The sequence below is a fragment of the Puntigrus tetrazona genome, unplaced genomic scaffold (assembly GCF_018831695.1).
Source record: "Puntigrus tetrazona isolate hp1 unplaced genomic scaffold, ASM1883169v1 S000001140, whole genome shotgun sequence".
Lineage (NCBI taxonomy): Eukaryota > Metazoa > Chordata > Actinopteri > Cypriniformes > Cyprinidae > Puntigrus > Puntigrus tetrazona.
The window spans coordinates 167,601-188,202 of NW_025048726.1; the positions used below are offsets into that span (position 1 = coordinate 167,601).

Consider the following 20,602-nt stretch of genomic DNA (forward strand, 5'->3'; position numbering starts at 1 on the left):
AGTAGTGTTAAAACAGTCAGGTGCTGTAGACGGTGACTTTGTGACTGATCTCCTGAAGCAGTTCTTTCACAGCCTTATCCACATCCACCAGTTCATTGGCCTTGTCCTCCAGCAGCTTCTGATCTACATCATAGTTCTTCTCAGGATCTGAAAAACACAGACATATTGTTCTTTTAAGCGAGAACATTTAAAAAGTTAATGTTTTGTGATGGTTCTCTTCTAATGCTTTAATTAGAGATGCGTTATTGACATACTTTTTAGCAGCTGGAGTTTGTCGCTGGCCTGTAGCAGCCATGTTTTGGCTTCCTGTTGGACTTTCTCTGCTCTTTTCTTGGCCTCTGCCACTCCTTCTGCTTTCTGTGTGATCACCTGCTCGACACTACTGTACTTGTCCTTCAGCTCTGAATCCAGATCCTGCATAAACAGTCATGTATAGTATAGGTTACAAACCCACAACACTTCTTAGCAGAGATGACGTATCATATCCAGGTGATTCATGCACCTTTTGAGCTGCTCAGCAAGTGCAAGATGGCGCCGTTGAGTCGGCTGCCGTCCACGACCGCTCCGCAAAACTTTCTGTTTTTTTTGTTAAGTATGTTTGTATTTTAAATAGTCTACGCTGTTTTCTTTATATAAGATGGCTATTACTACATATGACCGAGCCACTCTTATATCTATTGGTGTACAATGCACCCACCTTTCGCCGTTTTTAAACCCGGACCCATGTTGGCCGAGCGAGATCCTGTCGAAGACAAAAGGACGCGACCCGCACCGGCATCCACGAGGGAAACGAGCCGGCATCAGGAACAGGTTGAGGGCACGCTCACGCCGCGCTCCCCTACCTAGTGTCCTGTTAGCCAACGTCCAGTCTCTGGAAAACAAGCTCGATGACCTCAGGGCAAGGATCAAGTTCCAGAGAGACATGGTGCGGGACTGCAACCTCCTCTGCTTCACCAAGACATGGCTGAACCCAGTGATGCACGCCATACAACCGGCCGAGTTTTTCTCTGTTTACCGCATGGACAGAACAATGGAGTCGGGGAAGACAAGAGGAGGTGGAGTGTGTCTGATGGTGAACAATCGCTGGTGCGAGTTGTTTACCAACCCTCTCTCACGCTCCTGCACACCAAACCTGGAACTTCTGACCATCAATTGTCGCCCTTTCTATCTTCCACAAGAATTCAGCTCGGTCATAGTCAGTGCCGTTTATATTCCACCTCAAGCACGATCACCTAACATCACACCAGTCACAGCACCGGGACGCCGCACTCATTGTGATGGGGGATTTTAACAGTGCAAACCTCAAGCGCGCACCGCCAAACTTTCACCAGCAACTCACCTGCCCCACCAGGGGCGAAAGGACACTGGATCACTGCTACACACCCTTCATAGAGAGCTACAAGGCAAAATCATGCCCACCGTTTGGTAAATCGGACCATGACGCCATCTTCCTCGTGCCTGTTTACAAACAGAGGCTGAAACAGGAAGCCCCGGTACAGAGGGAGGTGTCACGCTGGTCTGAGCATTCGGTGGCCGCTCTGCAGGACGCTTTGGATGACGCAGACTGGGCCATGTTCAGGTGTAGCTCCGAGGACGTCAACGTGTTCACAGAAGCAGTGATGGGATTCATCGAAACTAGCGGATGACACGGTAGAAAACAGTCATCAGGGCGTTTCCCAACCAGAAGCCGTGGGTAAACCGTGGGTAAACTATCCACGACTCTCTGAGATCCGCTCCGCGGCCTATAACACGGGGATAGTGTTACGAGCCTCCCCGTTTGTCTAGGGGGCACGCAAGGCTGTAACAAATAAAGTCTACAAAAACAAAAAAAAAACGTCGGACGGTCACATCAATCCCCTGATCCAGAAAAGCACAAACGCAGTCTCGAATAAATATCTTTCATTTATTTAAGAACAGATGAATAACAGAGGAAGCAAATCTTCAGGAGAGGGCAAGGCCAACATAATAAACAAACTACATTGAAAAATATAAATAACCTACTCAAACGAAAATAAATAAATAACAGAGTCTTACCTTAGATATTTAATCTCTCCCTGAAACAGTCTACAGTCCCCTCGTGTTTCAAACAGTCCATCATTGTTCCTGTGCCGAAGAAACCTCTTGCCTCTTGCCTGAATGATTACCGCGCAGTTCTGGCGACGGTAGAGATGAAGTGCTTTGAGAGACTCGTCAGAGACTTCATCACCGCATCACTACCGGACACACTCGACCCACTACAATTCGCCCACCGCCAGAACCGGTCTACGGAGGATGCCATCACACACCTCCTCCACACAACCACGAGCCACCTGGATTTTAGAAAAGGGAACTATGTGAAATTGCTGTTCGTGGACTATAGTTCAGCGTTCAACACCATAGTTCCCTCCACACTCACCTCGAAGTTGGAGGTCCTGGGACTCAGCCCATCCCTGCGTCACTGGATCACCAACTTCCTGACCGACAGACCACAAGCCGTCACGGATGGGAAAACACACCTCATCCTCCCTCACTCTCAGCACTGGAGCCCCTCAGGGTTGTGTTCTGAGCCCCTGTTGTACTCGCTGTACACACATGACTGTGTGGCCACTACAAACTCCATCACCATCATTAAATTTGCTGGCGACACTGTCGTGGTGGGCCTGATATCCAACAACGATGAGATGGTCTACCTTCAGGAGAACAATCTGCTCCTGAGCGTCAGAAAAACAAAGGAGTTAATAGTGGACTTCAGCACGAAAGCAGGTGCGCTCTTACCATCCCATCATGATCAAAGGGGACCCGGTGGAGAGAGTGGACAGTTTTTCGGTACCTGGGTGTTCACATCACGCAGGACCTGTCTTGGTCCTGTCACATCAACACCCTGGTGAAGAAGGCCCGGCAGCGTCTATACCATCTGAGGCGCTTAAGGGACTTCAGACTCCCATCTCAGGTGCTCAGGAACTTTTACACCTGCACCATTGAGAGTGTCCTGACGGGAAACATCACCTCCTGGTTCGGGAACAGCACCATGCAGGACAGGCGAGCCCTTCAGAGGGGGTGGTGCGGTCAGCTGAGCGCACCACCCGCACTGACCTCCTGTGCTGCAGCACATCTACAACAAGCGGTGCTGTACCAGGGCCAGGAAGATCGTGGAAGACCTCGGCCATCCCAACAATGGACTCTTCTTTCTGTTGCGTTAAGGAAAGCGCTTTCCTTCCCTGAAGGCAAACACAGAGAGAATGAGGAGGAGCTTCTTCCATGAGCCATTCGAGTCTGAACCAGAGAACACCCAGCGCCTAATCACCGGGATTCCCATGTTCACCCCTCTTTCCCCAGATACCCACTTACAACTGGACAATTACACTGGACAATACTCCACTAGTCACTTTACATTGGACATTCACACAGCCACTTTATATTTTATACTTTATTTTATTTTTACCTTTTATACTTTGTACACTTCTTCGTATATATATATATTTTTATATTTTATATTTTTCGTTTTCTATTCCGACGCTGGAAGGTTGTAAAAAACATTTCACTGCATGTCGTACCATGTATGTATGTGTATGTGACAAATCAAATTTGAATTTGAATTTTTGAAGTGCCTTGATGCTGTCCGCCTCTTTCTCTGTGCTGTTCGCGCTGGTGGAGGTGTTGAGTGCCTTTTCTTTCAGCAAAGCTACATCGCTTTCCAACTTCAGCAGCCTTGAGCGGTGTTACTCAGTTTTAGCTCCAAGTCCAACGCATTTTAAACAAAAGAGTCACAAATTGCTTCAAAGATCAAGTCCAAATTACTAATGACTAAAGAATGGCTAAAACGGTCCCCTTTGGAACCAATGGCTAGAAATGTAGACTTACGGAGACCAGCAGGTCTTGCGTTCCCTTGATGTCAGCGCTGGCCTGTTTCAGAGCCTCGGTCACTGAACTCTGGGCGCGCTCAGCCTGCTGCAAGGCCTCCTTCACCATCTCAGAGGTGTCTTTCACATCCGTCGCCTCCTTTCTGTGAAAACCAGACAATATACAAACATTTACATTCATTTCCAGTTATTATTGTCATTTGACTGCACAGACACTACATTTTACTTTACTATTCTCCTGTTTGATACTCTTAAGTGCTTTGACACAATCTGTATTGTTAAAAGCGCTATATAAATACAGATTAACAATGAACCGGTCAGTAGGTGGCAATGCTACCACATTCCACAGATATGGTACATTTTAGTGAAGTGCTTCTCAACCAGAATCCCACTCAAAATTGCTCATTCCAAAAATAGTTTTTCCTTCACGTCAGATTTTTCTACTAAATGTTTTTGCTTTCGACAATTATTTGTGCGACAAAGAAGTCTTGTACTACGCCTTAATTAAAAATGCTATAAAGACATGATTTCTATTTTCCTCTGATACTTTTTGTTCCAGTCAATTTTCACATTTTAATGATTTAGAAAACATTATTTCATGCCTATTTTTGTTTATAAATACCTGAAGGCAAATACATATCTATAAATAGATGTACTCCCGACAGCCGCAGATTCTCTCTCTCTCTCTCTTCTGTCCTTCTTTTATTCCTTTCTTTACTCTTTCTTTCTTCAGAAACTGACAGAATTAAACTGACCGTACATAAAGAGCGAGAGATATGTTGCCATGTAATATTCTCCATAAACTCTTGCACAATGACTTCCTCACAACACTCACACATGCATCAAAAACAGAATTGTGATAAACTCCAAAACAATTGCCTGATATTAACACAAAAATATCAGAATTCAGAGGAATTTAGTCATTTCTTCAGCTCTGGAATGGGATTCGTGCTGTAAAGGCTTTTAACAAGTGGGTTTAATGAGGTTTAACAAGTCAGGGATAAGGTTACCTTTCTGATCTTCTTTGTGAGGCCAGCATCGTCACATTTATTAATTCGAAGTGTTTTAAAAGAAACCTTAACACTTACACAGCTTACTGCTAAATGAGCAAATAATGTCAGATCATTTCAAACCTGCTGTTTTTTTCTATTTGTATTTCACACACACTCAAAAATGAAGGTACAAAAGCTGTCACTGGGCGATGCGTTTTTAAAAATACACTTTTGTACCTATTAGGTTGTCACACGTGTGGACTCTTTTGTTGTTGTTTTGTCTTCTCCCATGTGTTCAGTGTCACCTACTTTCTATTAATTGTCTAACTGTGTCTTGTTAATTTAGTCAATTCCTGTGTGTATTTAAGTTCCAGTTTGCTTCTGTTTAATCGTCAGTTCTCGTCTTTAATGCGTGTGGTCCTTTTTGTCCTGCCTGCTTGCAGCTATATTGCTATTTTGTTCGTTTTTAGAGGATTAAAACTGTTTTAGTTTATTTTTCTCATTGAGTGCTCCTTCTACTTAAACCACACCGTGACATAGGCTCAAATATGTACCTTTACGAACTAATATGTACCTTTTAAGCTACCAAAATGGACCCTTTAGGTACAAACATGTCCCTTTTAAAAATCTACCGCCCCAGTGACAGCTTTTGTACCTTTATTTCCAAGAGTGTATTTGCACTAAAAGGTATAATATACAGTATTATCATAATTCACTGTGTTCCTGTCATAATCCTTAGAAATAGCAGAATGTATCGCTTAAAGTGCAACATAACAAACAAATACACACATTAACCCTCTGTCCACTAAAAGACACTGCAATCATCTGCAAACGTACAGGCTTTATTCAAATATATTTACACTAAATGTATAATTGAAATTACATTTCATTATATGACCAAATTAATTTACAAAACCACAAGCTGGTTTTAGACAGCACAGACTCCTTTTGCAAACCAACTAAAAATCTATTACATCTAAACATGAATAAATATGAATTATATGTACAATTTAGTGTCTAGTGCCTCGGTCTGTTCCTCTTATTTACACAATGTCCCATTTCTCCTTTTTTCTCTCTACTCTCATTCTGAAAAACACGCTTTAGCTAAAAACCCCAATCTCTATCTGATCTCAGGCTCTGGTTTCTGCTGGTGCTGTGTGTTCAGCTCCTCCAGGATCCACACAGAGCCCCTCACCGGACTGAAGGTGACCAGGAAGCAGTTCTCCGCACTTCCTGTGTCACTCCTGCTCTCCCCTATACAAACAGTCGAAAAGCATTGATCTAGACTGATCCCAACGACACAATCCAGCCGTGACTCTGCTGTGATTCAGAAAGTGTGTGTCACTGGCCTTACACCTGTTCAGTTTAACCAGGGTGGCTCTCAATGTCCTCTAAACTGGGCGGTCTGATGCCGATGCACTGAGACACCAGCGAATCAGCTGGCGGCACTCTGTTACACACAACACAGTCTTCAGCAACACAAAAGCACACGCTTCACCTGGATCTGGACGTGACGTCTGTCTCTTGCCTGTAGACAGCTCTCTAGGGAAGGTCAGCCTGCTTTTGGAGGTGACCCTGCGTGCTCCTCTGAAGGGGAAACAGCCGCACAGGATGCTGTAGAGCGTCACCCGACCGACCAAACCGTAGCGGTCCTGCGTGATAGCGGTGCTGCGAAACCACTCAGGAGGGGCGTATTCAAGAGTGCCTGAGAGACACAACAAGACCACAAGCGTCCGATCAAAATCTTCCCTTTGCTGTTCACAAACGCATCACTGCAGTGAGATCAAAGCAACCTGCAAAGTGTCGGTAGGCGAGTCTTGCAGCAGATCTCCACAGCCGAAGTCCAGCAGCTTGATGTCGTGTGACTCAGTGGAGATCAGCAGGTTCTCGGTTTGGCGTCCCGGTGCAGGACTCCGCGGCTCTCGCAGTGTTTCAGCGCCGTGATCAGCTGCAGCAGGACTTTCTTGGCCAGAGTCTCCTCCAGACATCCGTTCTCCTCGCAGAAACTCTGGAGATCTTGGCAAGGCAGGGCGCTCCAGGATCATGGTGTAGCGTCTGCGATGGTCGAACCACTCCAGCAGCTGCAGGACGTTTGGGCAGGCAGGGCCGAATTGACCAGGGTCATCAACGCCACCTCCAGCGGCAGCAGACCCTGACCTTCCTGCAGAGACCAAAGATCCGTTACATCCAGAGCTGAATGCAGATTCACAACAGATTCACCTTCAACTCACCACTTTCAGCTTCTCAGGCGTCCTGCTTTTGCAAACGTACTTGATGGCAACCTGTGAACAGATCAACCGCAGGAAATCACGCCTTCACTGATATCGCCAACTCTAAAAGCTGTTTGAAGGAGGCAGGGAAGGAAACGTCTTACTGGCAGTCTGTCGGACCTGCGTATCCCAGCATGCACCGAGCGAATCCACCTCGGCCCAGCAATGGGCCCTTGGCATACAACTTCTGAAACGCACAAGAACATGTATAAACAGAACATTTTCTATTAATAACTGAGTCATGACATCTTTGATAATCCTGACCTCTGCGGGAGCGTTTGGCTGGTCTTGTGTTGGAGGTGGGCGGCCCTTCATCCTCCCGGCCGCCGCTCTGCCGCTTCCTCTTCCTGTGAGGCTGATCTGTGGACACAGAAACAGCCAGGTCAGAAGGCAGAGGCGCGATGTATCCTGGTAGCTCTTGGCTCAGGGGCTGCTCTGGGTCACGATCACCAGAGAGCCTCGTCTCCCATCCTCCTGAGCAGCCGTCTGAGAGATAGCAGCGCTCCTGGATCTGGAGCGGCCCGAGGCTGAAATATTACACACTTACAATACTTCATACTGTTTTATTAACAGTCAATAATCAAAACCTTATTTAGCACAGTTTATCTGTCACGTGGAACAAGACACGCATCACTTAACTTCAATATAACAGGTTGCACAAGCTGTCAAACAATGCACATACCAATAATAAATATCCTAAAATAATCCATTAAAAAACATACCTCGTCTTTCGTCCGAGTGAGCCATTGACGACTTCCTCCAAACTCCAAATAGGGAGAAAAAAAAGAAAATGTATAAAATAAAATGAAATACAATAACAATACAAGACACAACTGCAGTAATAAGTTTAGTTATAGAACAAATAACAGTTTAAAACTCTTCTCCAAGAAAATCCGCTGATCTCCGTCTGAAATAAAAGTCTTCTTCTCGGGAATCCTCCGATGAGCTTCAGAAAGCAACAAGATCTGATCAGAAAATACTCAAATGTCTCCTCGTCTCACAACCAACAGATAGCGATGGGTTCGAGTGTTTATATATTCAGGCGGAACTCATAACACACGTCGCTATAGCAACTAAGACGCGAATCACGCCGGCGCTTACGTCAGTTCCGCATCGCTCGTACATCTCAGCACGAGTTGAATATTTATGCAATTATTCATTTCTTTTTAAATTAAATTTTTATAATAGATTTCATTTTAATTATTTAACTGTTTTAAAAACAGCTTTAAATGACAATTCAAGGAGTTTCATTTGCAAGATTTCATACAACAGTTCAATAAACGACGCTGATATTAAATGACTTACATTGTATGACTGCAACACTTTTTCATGATTTCGCTCTGCTTCGTCAAAGAAAATAGTTTTAAATGAGTTTGGTTTATGCATGAATGTGCGTTTTTAAACGAACGAGTCAATGATTCAGTTAGACACTCATTAAGAACAGACTCCTGAATGAATCAGTCTTTTGAGCGAATCATTTGAACTATGATTCGCTGTTTTAGTTTCAATTGTAAAATACTATTTGAGTTATTTTAATACTTATTTTAATATATATATAGGCCATCGTAAAATATGCTACTGTATGAACTACACTGCAAAAAACTGCTGTTCTTGTTTAGATTTGTTTCATTGTTGTCCAGCCAAAATATTCAAAAAAATCTTCAATTAGAGGATTTTCAAGACTGACAGACTTTTCAAGAAAAATCTCTCACTTAATTTTGACTCACTTTTTCTTAAAAGGAAGCAATAATTATAGTATATATTTTATTTTTCTATTTTTATTTTTGCTGTGTTGCACATTTTATATTTTGTATATTGTACATAATTCTCTTTATATCTGTCTTGTCTTGTTATCGTGTTGCACTGTAGAGTTTTTGTCACTAAAACAAATTCCTCGTATGTGCAAACATACCTGGCAATAAAGTGATTCTGATTCTGATTCTGATCATTTTGATTTCTAGATATTTTTTTCCGGAAACGTATGTAAGAAAAGCATATTTTGCAGTTCGGCAACAAAAACAAAATTGGTCATAAAATTGAAAAACAGAAGGGAAGGACTAAAAGGAAGTCCAGCTATTCTTGTCTGGTGACCATCTGTTAAAAATGAGCATAAATTATATTATTATTTGGTAAGCTATTGTCACTTTTAATATGGGGTGTAAGCTGTTTTGTCTGTCATTACAAATGTCCCTATAGTGAAGTTTGCTGATATGATCAAACCAGTGTGCTTTAAAAAATAAATAAAATAAACTGAGCTGCATTAAAACACAATGGAGCTCAGCAAGAGTTTTCTGCTTGTAATTATGGAAATTGCTTGATTTATTGACTTGTCTCTAAGGATCCTCGCTCTTACAATACTAAACACAATGAAAATGAATTGACTTTGAAAGACACAGACCTTGTTTATGTCTGTGTTGTGGTTTGTGATGGTGACCCCGAGACCTTTTGTACGCTGCCATCTAGTGGTCGTTTTATGTTGTTGACATTTTTGCGGTTGATATTCATTTTAGTAGAGTTGCATAATGTATTGTTGGAAATTAGCACAAATGAATATAGAGCCAATTCATTTATTTATTTATTTAAAAGTTTTTGCCATAAAACAACATATATTGACATTTGTATTTCATATTAAAATCAGTCTACAGTAAAATGTACTACAGATTCACTCAGAAACTGCATTTGTTGTAACGACTTGTGGATGTAGCTTCAAATAATTCTATTAAGATACATTGGGTATTAACATAGCCTGTTTTCGTTGTCCTATAGGCTTTCTAAATTTCTAAATCATTAACATTCCATTTTAAAATGAACAATATCATAAATTCATTTACATGAACCTATAACACGCATATATTCTTTATTCTCACATTTACTGAACTTCTAGAACATAGAAGGATACTCTATTTTATTTAATTTTTCCTGGTGCTTCTTACATGGCTGAATAAATTCAAATGTAATATAGGTTAAGATTAAAATACATCTGCAGTATAAAGGAAACACAAATTAGGGCTTAGCGTCTTTCCATTAACATCAAACAGTAAACGCATAAGTGTTTAGGGGTCATTATTTAAGAAAAATAATTCGAAAAAGGTATTGCAGCAGAAAAGCAAACTTCAAAAACCTGTTCTAAAATTATGTTATTACTATAGGTAAATGTTGTAAGGTACGGGTAAGGTTTGTTGAATAAAGGTTTGTGTTGTAGAATACAGTTAGGTCCTGCAGAATACAGGTAAGGTTTGTTGAATAAAGGTTAGTGTTGTACAGTACAGGTAAGTCCTATAGAGTACAGATAAGTTCTGTAGCATACAAGTAAGGTTTGTTGACTAAAGATAAGTGTTTTAGAGTACAGGTACAATTTGTTGACTGAAGGTAAATGTTGTAGAATACAGGTAAGGTTTGTTGACTGAAGGTCAGTGTTTTAGAAATACGAGTAAGGTTATCTTCTTGAAGAGGGGGAACCCCACTGTCCTGCCGGGACGATGGCAGCCGGGTATTCGATGGACGCGTGGGAGAAGTGGCGTCTCGTGTGCTTGGCACCTCTTTCCGTGGAGGATATTGAAGATATCTTTCATTTCGGAACTTTGATTACGGGGCTATTGCTGATCGGATTGGGCATAGCCCTGGTATATCGACAAATTGAGAGAACGAGGGCAGCTGTCCACAGCCCCACAAGGCTGCCTGGAATAACTGAAGTAGTGGGCAGATCTGTCGGGACTCAGACTGTGGTTGTAAACCGCACTTTGGATAACATCATGGGGAAGCTCGAGGCTTTGCATCGAAAAATGGATCAATTTGGGGACCACAATGGACAATAGAGTTGTTCGAGTAAACTGCTTACGACTACTCGCACCAAGCCTAAACAAATTCCATTCCTATCTGGTTTCGACTCCCTCTACCATGCACTGCTGGAAAAACAACTCCCCCGGTAGATCACGGCAGTGAAGACGCTCTCGCACTCCTCACTCCCACCTTTCCGCCTGCCTGGCAGACAGGTCTGGATCAACGCTGCATTGACGGCTGCCAGAGAAGGATGACTGCTCGCCAGTGGAGGATCCCAATGACCCAGAGACTTTACATTGTTTTACATGTTGTCAAAGTGTCTAAACTATCTTCTTCTATTGCTGAGGTGTTTTTTTTTCCCCGTTATCACACTGTGGTCCTGTCATGAGTGAGGGGTCTGAGGCGTGCGGATCCATATGCAGGCTTTTATTAAACGAAGGCATGGTCATAGCAGGCAGGCGTCAAACAGGGCAAACAGATGTATAGGAGGCGAGGCAATAACAAAATCCAGAAACAGGCGATGGTCAGGTCAGGCAGCAAACAATCAGAAAACCGAAAAACAGACAGGGTCAAAACCAGGGAACTCAGAAACAATAATCCACGAACGATCTAACAAAGAAACAGGCGAAACAATGCAACCTGCAGGTGAGTGGCTTGCTACAGTTTTTATAGTCCTGGAACAGGAAGTAGCAGCAGAGGGAGTGATCGCAGATCACCCAGGGGTAAGAGCCCCCTCTTCTGGCTTGGTGACATAGCCCCCCTCCTAGGAGCGACTCCTGGCACTCCATAAAACAAACAAAAAACACTGTGAGCTTGGGAGGGGGTTCCAGGAGGGGGTCAGCAAACGGAGTCCAAGGAGGAAGAGATGGAGGGAGGAGCCAGGGAGAAAACAGGAGGAGTACGGAGCGGGAGGCGATCCAGAGCCCAGCCATGATGGTCAGTGGTGGAGCCGACGGAGGGAGGAGCCATGGAGAGGTAACTGTCATCGACTCCATGGGGCCGACCGATGGCAGCGGAGCTGGTGGTCGAGGAGACTGAGGCGGAGGCGGAGAGCCGAAGAGCCAGGGTGACACAGAGCGCTGGAGGTCCTGGCGACACCGCGAGCCGGCAACTGATGCGGAGGCGGGGACGAGAAGGGCGGTGAAGCCAGAGGACTGAGGTGGAGCCGGGGAGGGGGAGCCTGACAGAGCCGGAGGGATGGAGGGGCGGCGAAGCTGGAGGAGTGGAATCCTGAGGCGACGGATGGTCGACGACCGACCAAGCGTAGCTGGAGAGACGATGGAGCCTGGTGGAGCTGGTGGACTGACGGAGCACGGTGGAGAGGAGGGAGCTAGAAGCCCAGGGGCCGATGGGTCTACAAGCCGAGGTGGAGTCTGGGACTCGGAGGCGGAGCGATGAAGCGAGGATCCTTCACCCACGGCGGCGATGGAGACTGGCAGACCCGTGGTGAGCTCCAGGTGGAGGGCAGAGGATGAGTGCAGGGGCTGCTGGGATCCATCGGCGGCGTGTAGCAAGGGTGGGAGGGTGGGATAACTTGAGGTTTTGCACGAGGCGCGGGCACTGGAGGCTTTGCACGGCAGGTGGCCATCTTGGGAAGCGGCTCTGGGCAGGCGGCGGCCATCTTGGGAAGCGGCTCTGGGCAGGCGGCGGCCATCTTGGGAAGTGGCTCTGGGCAGGCGGCGGCCATCTTGGGCAGCAGCTCGGGAAGCGGCCATCTTGGGCAGCGGCTCTGGGAAGAAGGCGGCCATCTTGGGCAGCGGCTCTGGGAAGAAGGCGGCCATCTTGGGCAGCGGCTCTGGGAAGAAGCGGTCATCTTGGTCAGCGGCTCTGGGAAGAAGGCGGCCATCTTGGGCAGCGGCTCTGGGAAGGCAGCCATTACTGGAGTTGATGCTGTATCCTTTTCCTCCTCAACACCCAACGTGAAAGCTGACCCCACAGTCACTAAACCGAACTCAATAAACTGTGCAAGCGACTCACGTGGACCCTCACGAACAAGTTTTGTCTTGAGTGGCTGATTTACTCCCTCATGATACAACTCAATCAATAAGCAGTCAGGTATGTCAGAGAGGTAAGCCATGTCCAGAAACTCTTGAGTATAATCCTCAATTGATCGAGTGCCTTTGCTTGAGGGCCAATAAACGTCTAGCGAGGGTCCTACCTGGACATGGATCAGGTGAAAAGCCGCTGGATCCTGGTGTGAGGTTGCATTCTGTCATGAATGAGGGGGCCTGAGGCGTGCGGATCCATATGCAGGCTTTTATTAAACGAAGGCATGGTCATAGCAGGCAGGCGTCAAACAGGGCAAACAGATGTATAGGAGGCGAGGCAATAACAAAATCCAGAAACAGGCGATGGTCAGGTCAGGCAGCAAACAATCAGAAAACCGAAAAACAGACAGGGTCAAAACCAGGGAAATCAGAAACAATAATCCACGAACGATCTAACAAAGAAACAGGCGAAACAATGCAACCTGCAGGCGGTGGCTTGCTACAGTTTTTATAGTCCTGGAACAGGAAGTAGCAGCAGAGGAGTGATCGCAGATCACCCAGGGTAAGAGCTCCTCTGCTGGCTTGGTGACAGGTCCCCTAGGAGCACAGTCTGGGTTTGTTTTTGTTTTTTTCTCGCCTCACCCTTCCTCATGTAAATGCTGTACTTCCTTATTTCTGTCATCCCATCATGTCTAACCCCATCTTGTATCTGGATGTGGATGGGATGATGGCCCAAAGCATTTCACTACATGTCGTACTACGTATGTCTGTGTATGTGACCAATGGAATTTGAATTTGATTTGATTTGATTTGATTTGACTAAAGGTAAGTCCTGTAGAATACAGGAAAGGTTTGTTGAATGAAGCTAAGTGATTTAGAAAACAGGTAAGTCCTGTGGAATAGATGTAAGGCTTGTTGAATTAAGGTAAGTAATTTAGAAAACAGGTAAGTCCTCTAGAATACAGGTAACGTATGTTGACTAAAGGTAAGAGTACAGGTACAGCTTGTTAACTAAAGGTAAGTCCTGTAGAATGCAGATTAGGTCTGTTGATTAAAGGTAAGTCAGTAGAATACATGTAAGATTTGTTGAATGAAGGTAAGTGATTTAGAAAACAGGTAAGTCCTGTAGAATACAGGTATGCTTTCTAGACTAAAGGTAAGTGTTTTAGAGTACAAGTAAGGTCTGTTGAGTTAAGATATGTCCTCTAGAATACAGGTAAAGTTTGTTGACTAAAAGTAAGTCTCTTAGAATACAGGTAAGGTTTGTTGAATAAAAGTAGGTGTTTGGCAAAAAAATCATATTTAATGTGTCCAAAAGCAGTCTAAAGAGATAAAGACAGATAAAAGACTGAAGTAAATGCATGTAAACACAAATGTAAATGTATCTTTATACACTATATTGACAAAAGTTTTGGGTCACCCACTTCCAATAAACAGGTTGAACTACTTTATTATTAATTTTATCATTAAATTTAGTATGTATTTATTATTATAATATCCATGAGTACAAATCGTAATGTTAAAGCATACAATGATGTTCTAGGGAATTGTGGATACAGATTTATGGACAGGACTCTAACATGACAATGCCTCTGTGTATAAGGCAAGTTTAAATAACAAATGATTGATTGAGTCACTGTGGAAGATCTTGACTGTTCTTCATAAAGCCTGATCCCAGCTGAACACTTCTGAGTGTGCGAGTTTAAATAACGCAGCTGTAACGTAGTAACAAACACAACACGACTGGTGTCTGATTCAGAAGCAAATCCACAAGAGCACAAGAACAATGTCAGAGCTGTAGCCCAAGACTGATGATACACAGGGCAATTGAGAATAGGTAACAGATCTTTATCTGGATCGTTTAGATCAGTCTGCGGGCTCCATGTATCATCAGTCTGCGAGCCTCATTGCTTCAGGACAGGTCCAGCTCCAGTCTACAGCCATGATCCCGGTCCATATCAGTGTCATTTTCCAGCAATAAAACCAACAACTGAAAATAAACAAATGTAAAAATATTTTGGAGTAAAGAGTGATTTTCTTTCACAATACACTTCAGTCTTCAGTGTTGTTTGCATATTTTAAGGTTTCCTCAGATTGATTGATTTCCTTGATTTGAGAAATTTACACAATAACAATGTCAGTTTCACACTTGAGTTTATTCTGATTTGAACTTTCATGGTATTCACAAGTTGGTCAAGTATCTGTAAACAAAAACGTTTGTAAAAATTACATTTATATTATTTTACTTTTTAACTCTAATCTAAAATTGAAACAATGAGGTCAATGTAATTGCAGTCTCATAGTTATGTTGGGCATATCCTACATTCACTCTTTGGTCTGCTATGGTTTAAAATCCAAATCGCATTCTCTCGTGTTCATAAAAGTGTGTAACACCCTTCCATACAGTGATCATAAAGTATGGGTAAAACTCACAAAACCTTCTCAGGGATTTGGCGTAGAAGGTAATTTCATAAATGTTCCCAAAGCAGTCAGTAGTAGTGTTAAAACAGTCAGGTGCTGTAGACGGTGACTTTGTGACTGATCTCCTGAAGCAGTTCTTTCACAGCCTTATCCACATCCACCAGTTCATTGGCCTTGTCCTCCAGCAGCTTCTGATCTACATCATAGTTCTTCTCAGGATCTGAAAAACACAGACATATTGTTCTTTTAAGCGAGAACATTTAAAAGTTAATGTTTTGTGATGGTTCTCTTCTAATGCTTTAATTAGAGATGCGTTATTGACATACTTTTTAGCAGCTGGAGTTTGTCGCTGGCCTGTAGCAGCCATGTTTTGGCTTCCTGTTGGAGTTTCTCTGCTCTTTTCTTGGCCTCTGCCACTCCTTCTGCTTTCTGTGTGATCACCTGCTCGACACTACTGTACTTGTCCTTCAGCTCTGAATCCAGATCCTGCATAAACAGTCATGTATAGTATAGGTTACAAACCCACAACACTTCTTAGCAGAGATGACGTATCATATCCAGGTGATTCATGCACCTTTTGAGCTGCTCAGCAAGTGCAAGATGGCGCCGTTGAGGTCGGCTGCCGTCACGACCGCTCGGCAAAACTTTCTGTTTTTTTGTTAAGTATGTTTGTATTTTAAATAGTCTCGCTGTTTTCTTTATATAAGATGGCTATTACTACATATGACCGAGCCACTCTTATATCTATTGGTGTACAATGCACCCACCTTTCGCCGTTTTTAAACCCGGACCCATGTTGGCGAGCGAGATCCTGTCGAAGACAAAGGGCGACCCGCACCGGCATCCACGAGGAAACGAGCGGCATCAGGAACAGGTTGAGGGCACGCTCACGCCGCGCTCCCCTACCTAGTGTCCTGTTAGCCAACGTCAGTCTCTGGAAAACAAGCTCGATGACCTCAGGGCAAGGATCAAGTTCCAGAGAGACATGGTGCGGGACTGCAACCTCCTCTGCTTCACCAAGACATGGCTGAACCCAGTGGTACGCCATACAACCGGCCGAGTTTTTCTCTGTTTACCGCATGGACAGAACAATGGAGTCGGGGAAGACAAGAGGAGGTGGAGTGTGTCTGATGGTGAACAATCGCTGGTGCGAGTTGTTTACCAACCCTCTCTCACGCTCCTGCACACCAAACCTGGAACTTCTGACCATCAATTGTCGCCCTTTCTATCTTCCACAAGAATTCAGCTCGGTCATAGTCAGTGCCGTTTATATTCCACCTCAAGCACGATCACCTAACATCACACCAGTCACAGCACCGGGACGCCGCACTCATTGTGATGGGGGATTTTAACAGTGCAAACCTCAGCGCGCACCGCCAAACTTTCACCAGCAACTCACCTGCCCCACCAGGGGCGAAAGGACACTGGATCACTGCTACACACCCTTCATAGAGAGCTACAAGGCAAAATCATGCCCACCGTTTGGTAAATCGGACCATGACGCCATCTTCCTCGTGCCTGTTTACAAACAGAGGCTGAAACAGGAAGCCCGGTACAGAGGAGGTGTCACGCTGGTCTGACCATTCGGTGGCCGCTCTGCAGGACGCTTTGGATGACGCGGAGACTGGGCCATGTTCAGGTGTAGCTCGAGGGCGTCAACGTGTTCACAGAAGCAGTGATGGGATTCATCGGGAAACTAGCGGATGACACGGTAGAGAAAACAGTCATCAGGACGTTTCCCAACCAGAAGCCGTGGGTAAACCGTGGGTAAACTATCCACGACTCTCTGAGATCCCGCTCCGCAGCCTATAACACGGGGATAGTGTTACGAGCCTCCCCACGTTGTCTAGGGGGCACGCAAGGCTGTAACAAATAAGTCTACAAAAACAAAAAAAAAAAACGTCGGACGGTCACATCAATCCCTGATCCAGAAAAGCACAAACGCAGTCTTGAATAAATATCTTTCATTTATTTAAGAACAGATGAATAACAGAGGAAGCAAATCTTCAGGAGAGGGCAAGGCCAACATAATAAACAAACTACAAACTACAAAATATAAATAACCTACTCAAACGAAAATAAATAAATAACAGAGTCTTACCTTAGATATTTAATCTCTCCCTGAAACAGTCTACAGTCCCCTCGTGTTTCAAACAGTCCATCATTGTTCCTGTGCCGAAGAAACCTCTTGCCTCTTGCCTGAATGATTACCGCGCAGTTCTGACGACGGTAGAGATGAAGTGCTTTGAGAGACTCGTCAGAGACTTCATCACCGCATCACTACCGGACACACTCGACCCACTACAATTCGCCCACCGCCAGAACCGGTCTACGGAGGATGCCATCACACACCTCCTCCACACAACCACGAGCCACCTGGATTTTAGAAAAGGGAACTATGTGAAATTGCTGTTCGTGGACTATAGTTCAGCGTTCAACACCATAGTTCCCTCCACACTCACCTCGAAGTTGGAGGTCCTGGGACTCAGCCCATCCCTGCGTCACTGGATCACCAACTTCCTGACCGACAGACCACAAGCCGTGCGGATGGGAAAACACACACCTCATCCTCCCTCACTCTCAGCACTGGAGCCCCTCAGGGTTGTGTTCTGAGCCCCTGTTGTACTCGCTGTACACACATGACTGTGTGGCCACTACAAACTCCATCACCATCATTAAATTTGCTGGCGACACTGTCGTGGTGGGCCTGATATCCAACAACGATGAGATGGTCTACCTTCAGGAGAACAATCTGCTCCTGAACGTCAGAAAAACAAAGGAGTTAATAGTGGACTTCAGCACGAAAGCAGGTGCGCTCTTACCATCCCATCATGATCAAAGGGGACCCGGTGGAGAGAGTGGACAGTTTTACGGTACCTGGGTGTTCACATCACGCAGGACCTGTCTTGGTCCTGTCACATCAACACCCTGGTGAAGAAGGCCCGGCAGCGTCTATACCATCTGAGGCGCTTAAGGGACTTCAGACTCCCATCTCAGGTGCTCAGGAACTTTTACACCTGCACCATTGAGAGTGTCCTGACGGGAAACATCACCTCCTGGTTCGGGAACAGCACCATGCAGGACAGGCGAGCCCTTCAGAGGGTGGTGCGGTCAGCTGAGCGCACCACCGCACTGACCTCCTGTGCTGCAGCACATCTACAACAAGCGGTGCTGTACCAGGGCCAGGAAGATCGTGGAAGACCTCGGCCATCCCAACAATGGACTCTTCTTTCTGTTGCGTTAAGGAAAGCGCTTTCCTTCCCTGAAGGCAAACACAGAGAGAATGAGGAGGAGCTTCTTCCACAGGCCATTCGAGTCTGAACCAGAGAACACCCAGCGCCTAATCACCGGGATTCCCATGTTCACCCCTCTTTCCCCAGATACCCACTTACAACTGGACAATTACACTGGACAATACTCCACTAGTCACTTTACATTGGACATTCACACAGCCACTTTATATTTTATACTTTATTTTATTTTTACCTTTTATACTTTGTACACTTCTTCGTATATATATATTTTTATATTTTATATTTTTCGTTTTCTATTCCGCGCTGGAAGGTTGTAAAAACATTTCACTGCATGTCGTACCATGTATGTATGTGTATGTGACAAATCAAATTTGAATTTGAATTTTGAAGTGCCTTGATGCTGTCCGCCTCTTTCTCTGTGCTGTTCGCTGGTGGAGGTGTTGAGTGCCTTTTCTTTCAGCAAAGCTACATCGCTTTCCAACTTCAGCAGCCTTGAGCGGTGTTACTCAGTTTTAGCTCCAAGTCCAACGCATTTTAAACAAAAGAGTCACAAATTGCTTCAAAGATCAAGTCCAAATTACTAATGACTAAAGAATGGCTAAAACGGTCCCCTTTGGAACCAATGGCTAGAAATGTAGACTTACGGAGACCAGCAGGTCTTGCGTTCCCTTGATGTCAGCGCTGGCCTGTTTCAGAGCCTCGGTCACTGAACTCTGGGCGCGCTCAGCCTGCTGCAAGGCCTCCTTCACCATCTCAGAGGTGTCTTTCACATCCGTCGCCTCCTTTCTGTGAAAACCAGACAATATACAAACATTTACATTCATTTCCAGTTATTATTGTCATTTGACTGCACAGACACTACATTTTACTTTACTATTCTCCTGTTTGATACTCTTAAGTGCTTTGACACAATCTGTATTATTAAAGCGCTATATAAATCTGATTAACAATGAACCGGTCAGTAGGTGGCAATGCTACCACATTCCACAGATATGGTACATTTTAGTGAAGTGCTTCTCAACAGAATCCCACTCAAAATTGCTCATTCCAAAAATAGTTTTTCCTTCACGTCAGATTTTTCTACTAAATGTTTTGCTTTAGACAATTATTTGTACGACAAAGAAGTCTTGTACTACGCCTTAATTAAAAATGCTATAAAGACATGATTTCTATTTTCCTCTGATACTTTTTGTTTCCAGTCAATTTTCACATTTTAATGATTTAGAAAACATTATTTCATGCCTATTTTTGTTTATAAATACCTGAAGGCAAATACATATCTATAAATAGATGTACTCCCGACAGCCGCAGATTCTCTCTCTCTCTCTCTTTCTGTCCTTCTTTTATTCCTTTCTTTACTCTTTCTTTCTTCAGAAAACTGACAAAATTAAACTGACCGTACATAAAGAAGCGAGAGATATATGTTGCCATGTAATATTCTCCATAAACTCTTGCACAATGACTTCCTCACAACACTCACACATGCATCAAAAACAGAATTGTGATAAACTCCAAAACAATTGCCTGATATTAACACAAAAATATCAGAATTCAGAGGAATTTAGTCATTTCTTCAGCTCTGGAATGGGATTCGTGCTGTAAAGGCTTTTTAACAAGTGGGTTTAATGAGGTTTAACAAGTCAGGGATAAGGTTACCTTTCTGATCTTCTTTGTGAGGCCAGCATCGTCACATTTATTAATTCAAGTGTTTTAAAAGAAACCTTAACACTTACACAGCTTACTGCTAAATGAGCAAATAATGTCAGATCATTTCAAACCTGCTGTTTTTTTCTATTTGTATTTCACACACACTCAAAAATGAAGGTACAAAAGCTGTCACTGGGCGTACGTTTTTAAAAAATACACTTTTGTACCTATTAGGTTGTCACACGCGTGGACTCTTTTGTTGTTGTTTTGTCTTCTCCCATGTGTTCAGTGTCACCTACTTTCTATTAATTGTCTAACTGTGTCTTGTTAATTTAGTCAATTCCTGTGTGTATTTAAGTTCCAGTTTGCTTCTGTTTAATCGTCAGTTCTCGTCTTTAATGCGTGTGGTCC

General features: G+C 44.2%; 1 protein-coding gene and 1 long non-coding RNA gene across 2 annotated transcripts; both read right to left on the reverse strand.

The window, feature by feature from the left end:
- Window positions 1-3,968, reverse strand: LOC122341136 (laminin subunit beta-1-like). Its single transcript, XM_043234472.1, has 3 exons — window positions 3,841-3,968; window positions 255-414; window positions 1-147 (listed from the first exon to the last, which is right to left on the reverse strand). Exons 1-3 carry the CDS (start codon window positions 3,946-3,948, stop codon window positions 17-19), a joined length of 399 nt encoding a protein of 132 aa, XP_043090407.1. The 5' UTR covers window positions 3,949-3,968; the 3' UTR covers window positions 1-16.
- An 11,395-nt stretch (window positions 3,969-15,363) lies between these two features.
- On the reverse strand, window positions 15,364-19,295 carry LOC122341163. Its single transcript, XR_006250434.1, has 3 exons — window positions 19,189-19,295; window positions 15,617-15,776; window positions 15,364-15,510 (listed from the first exon to the last, which is right to left on the reverse strand). It is a non-coding gene; the product is annotated as an uncharacterized LOC122341163 (long non-coding RNA).
- Between the last annotated feature and the right edge of the window lie 1,307 nt (window positions 19,296-20,602).

Excerpts from the sequence above, each read along its gene's own strand:
- LOC122341136 (XM_043234472.1), bottom strand. The coding sequence starts at position 3,948 with ATGGTGAAGGAGGCCTTGCAGCAGGCTGAGCGCGCCCAGAGTTCAGTG. Across the intron at positions 415-3,840 it reads CGCAAGACCTGCTGGTCTCC|GATCTGGATTCAGAGCTGAA; the intron begins GTAAGTCTACAT and ends CTGTTTATGCAG. Across the intron at positions 148-254 it reads CAAACTCCAGCTGCTAAAAA|ATCCTGAGAAGAACTATGAT; the intron begins GTATGTCAATAA and ends TGTGTTTTTCAG.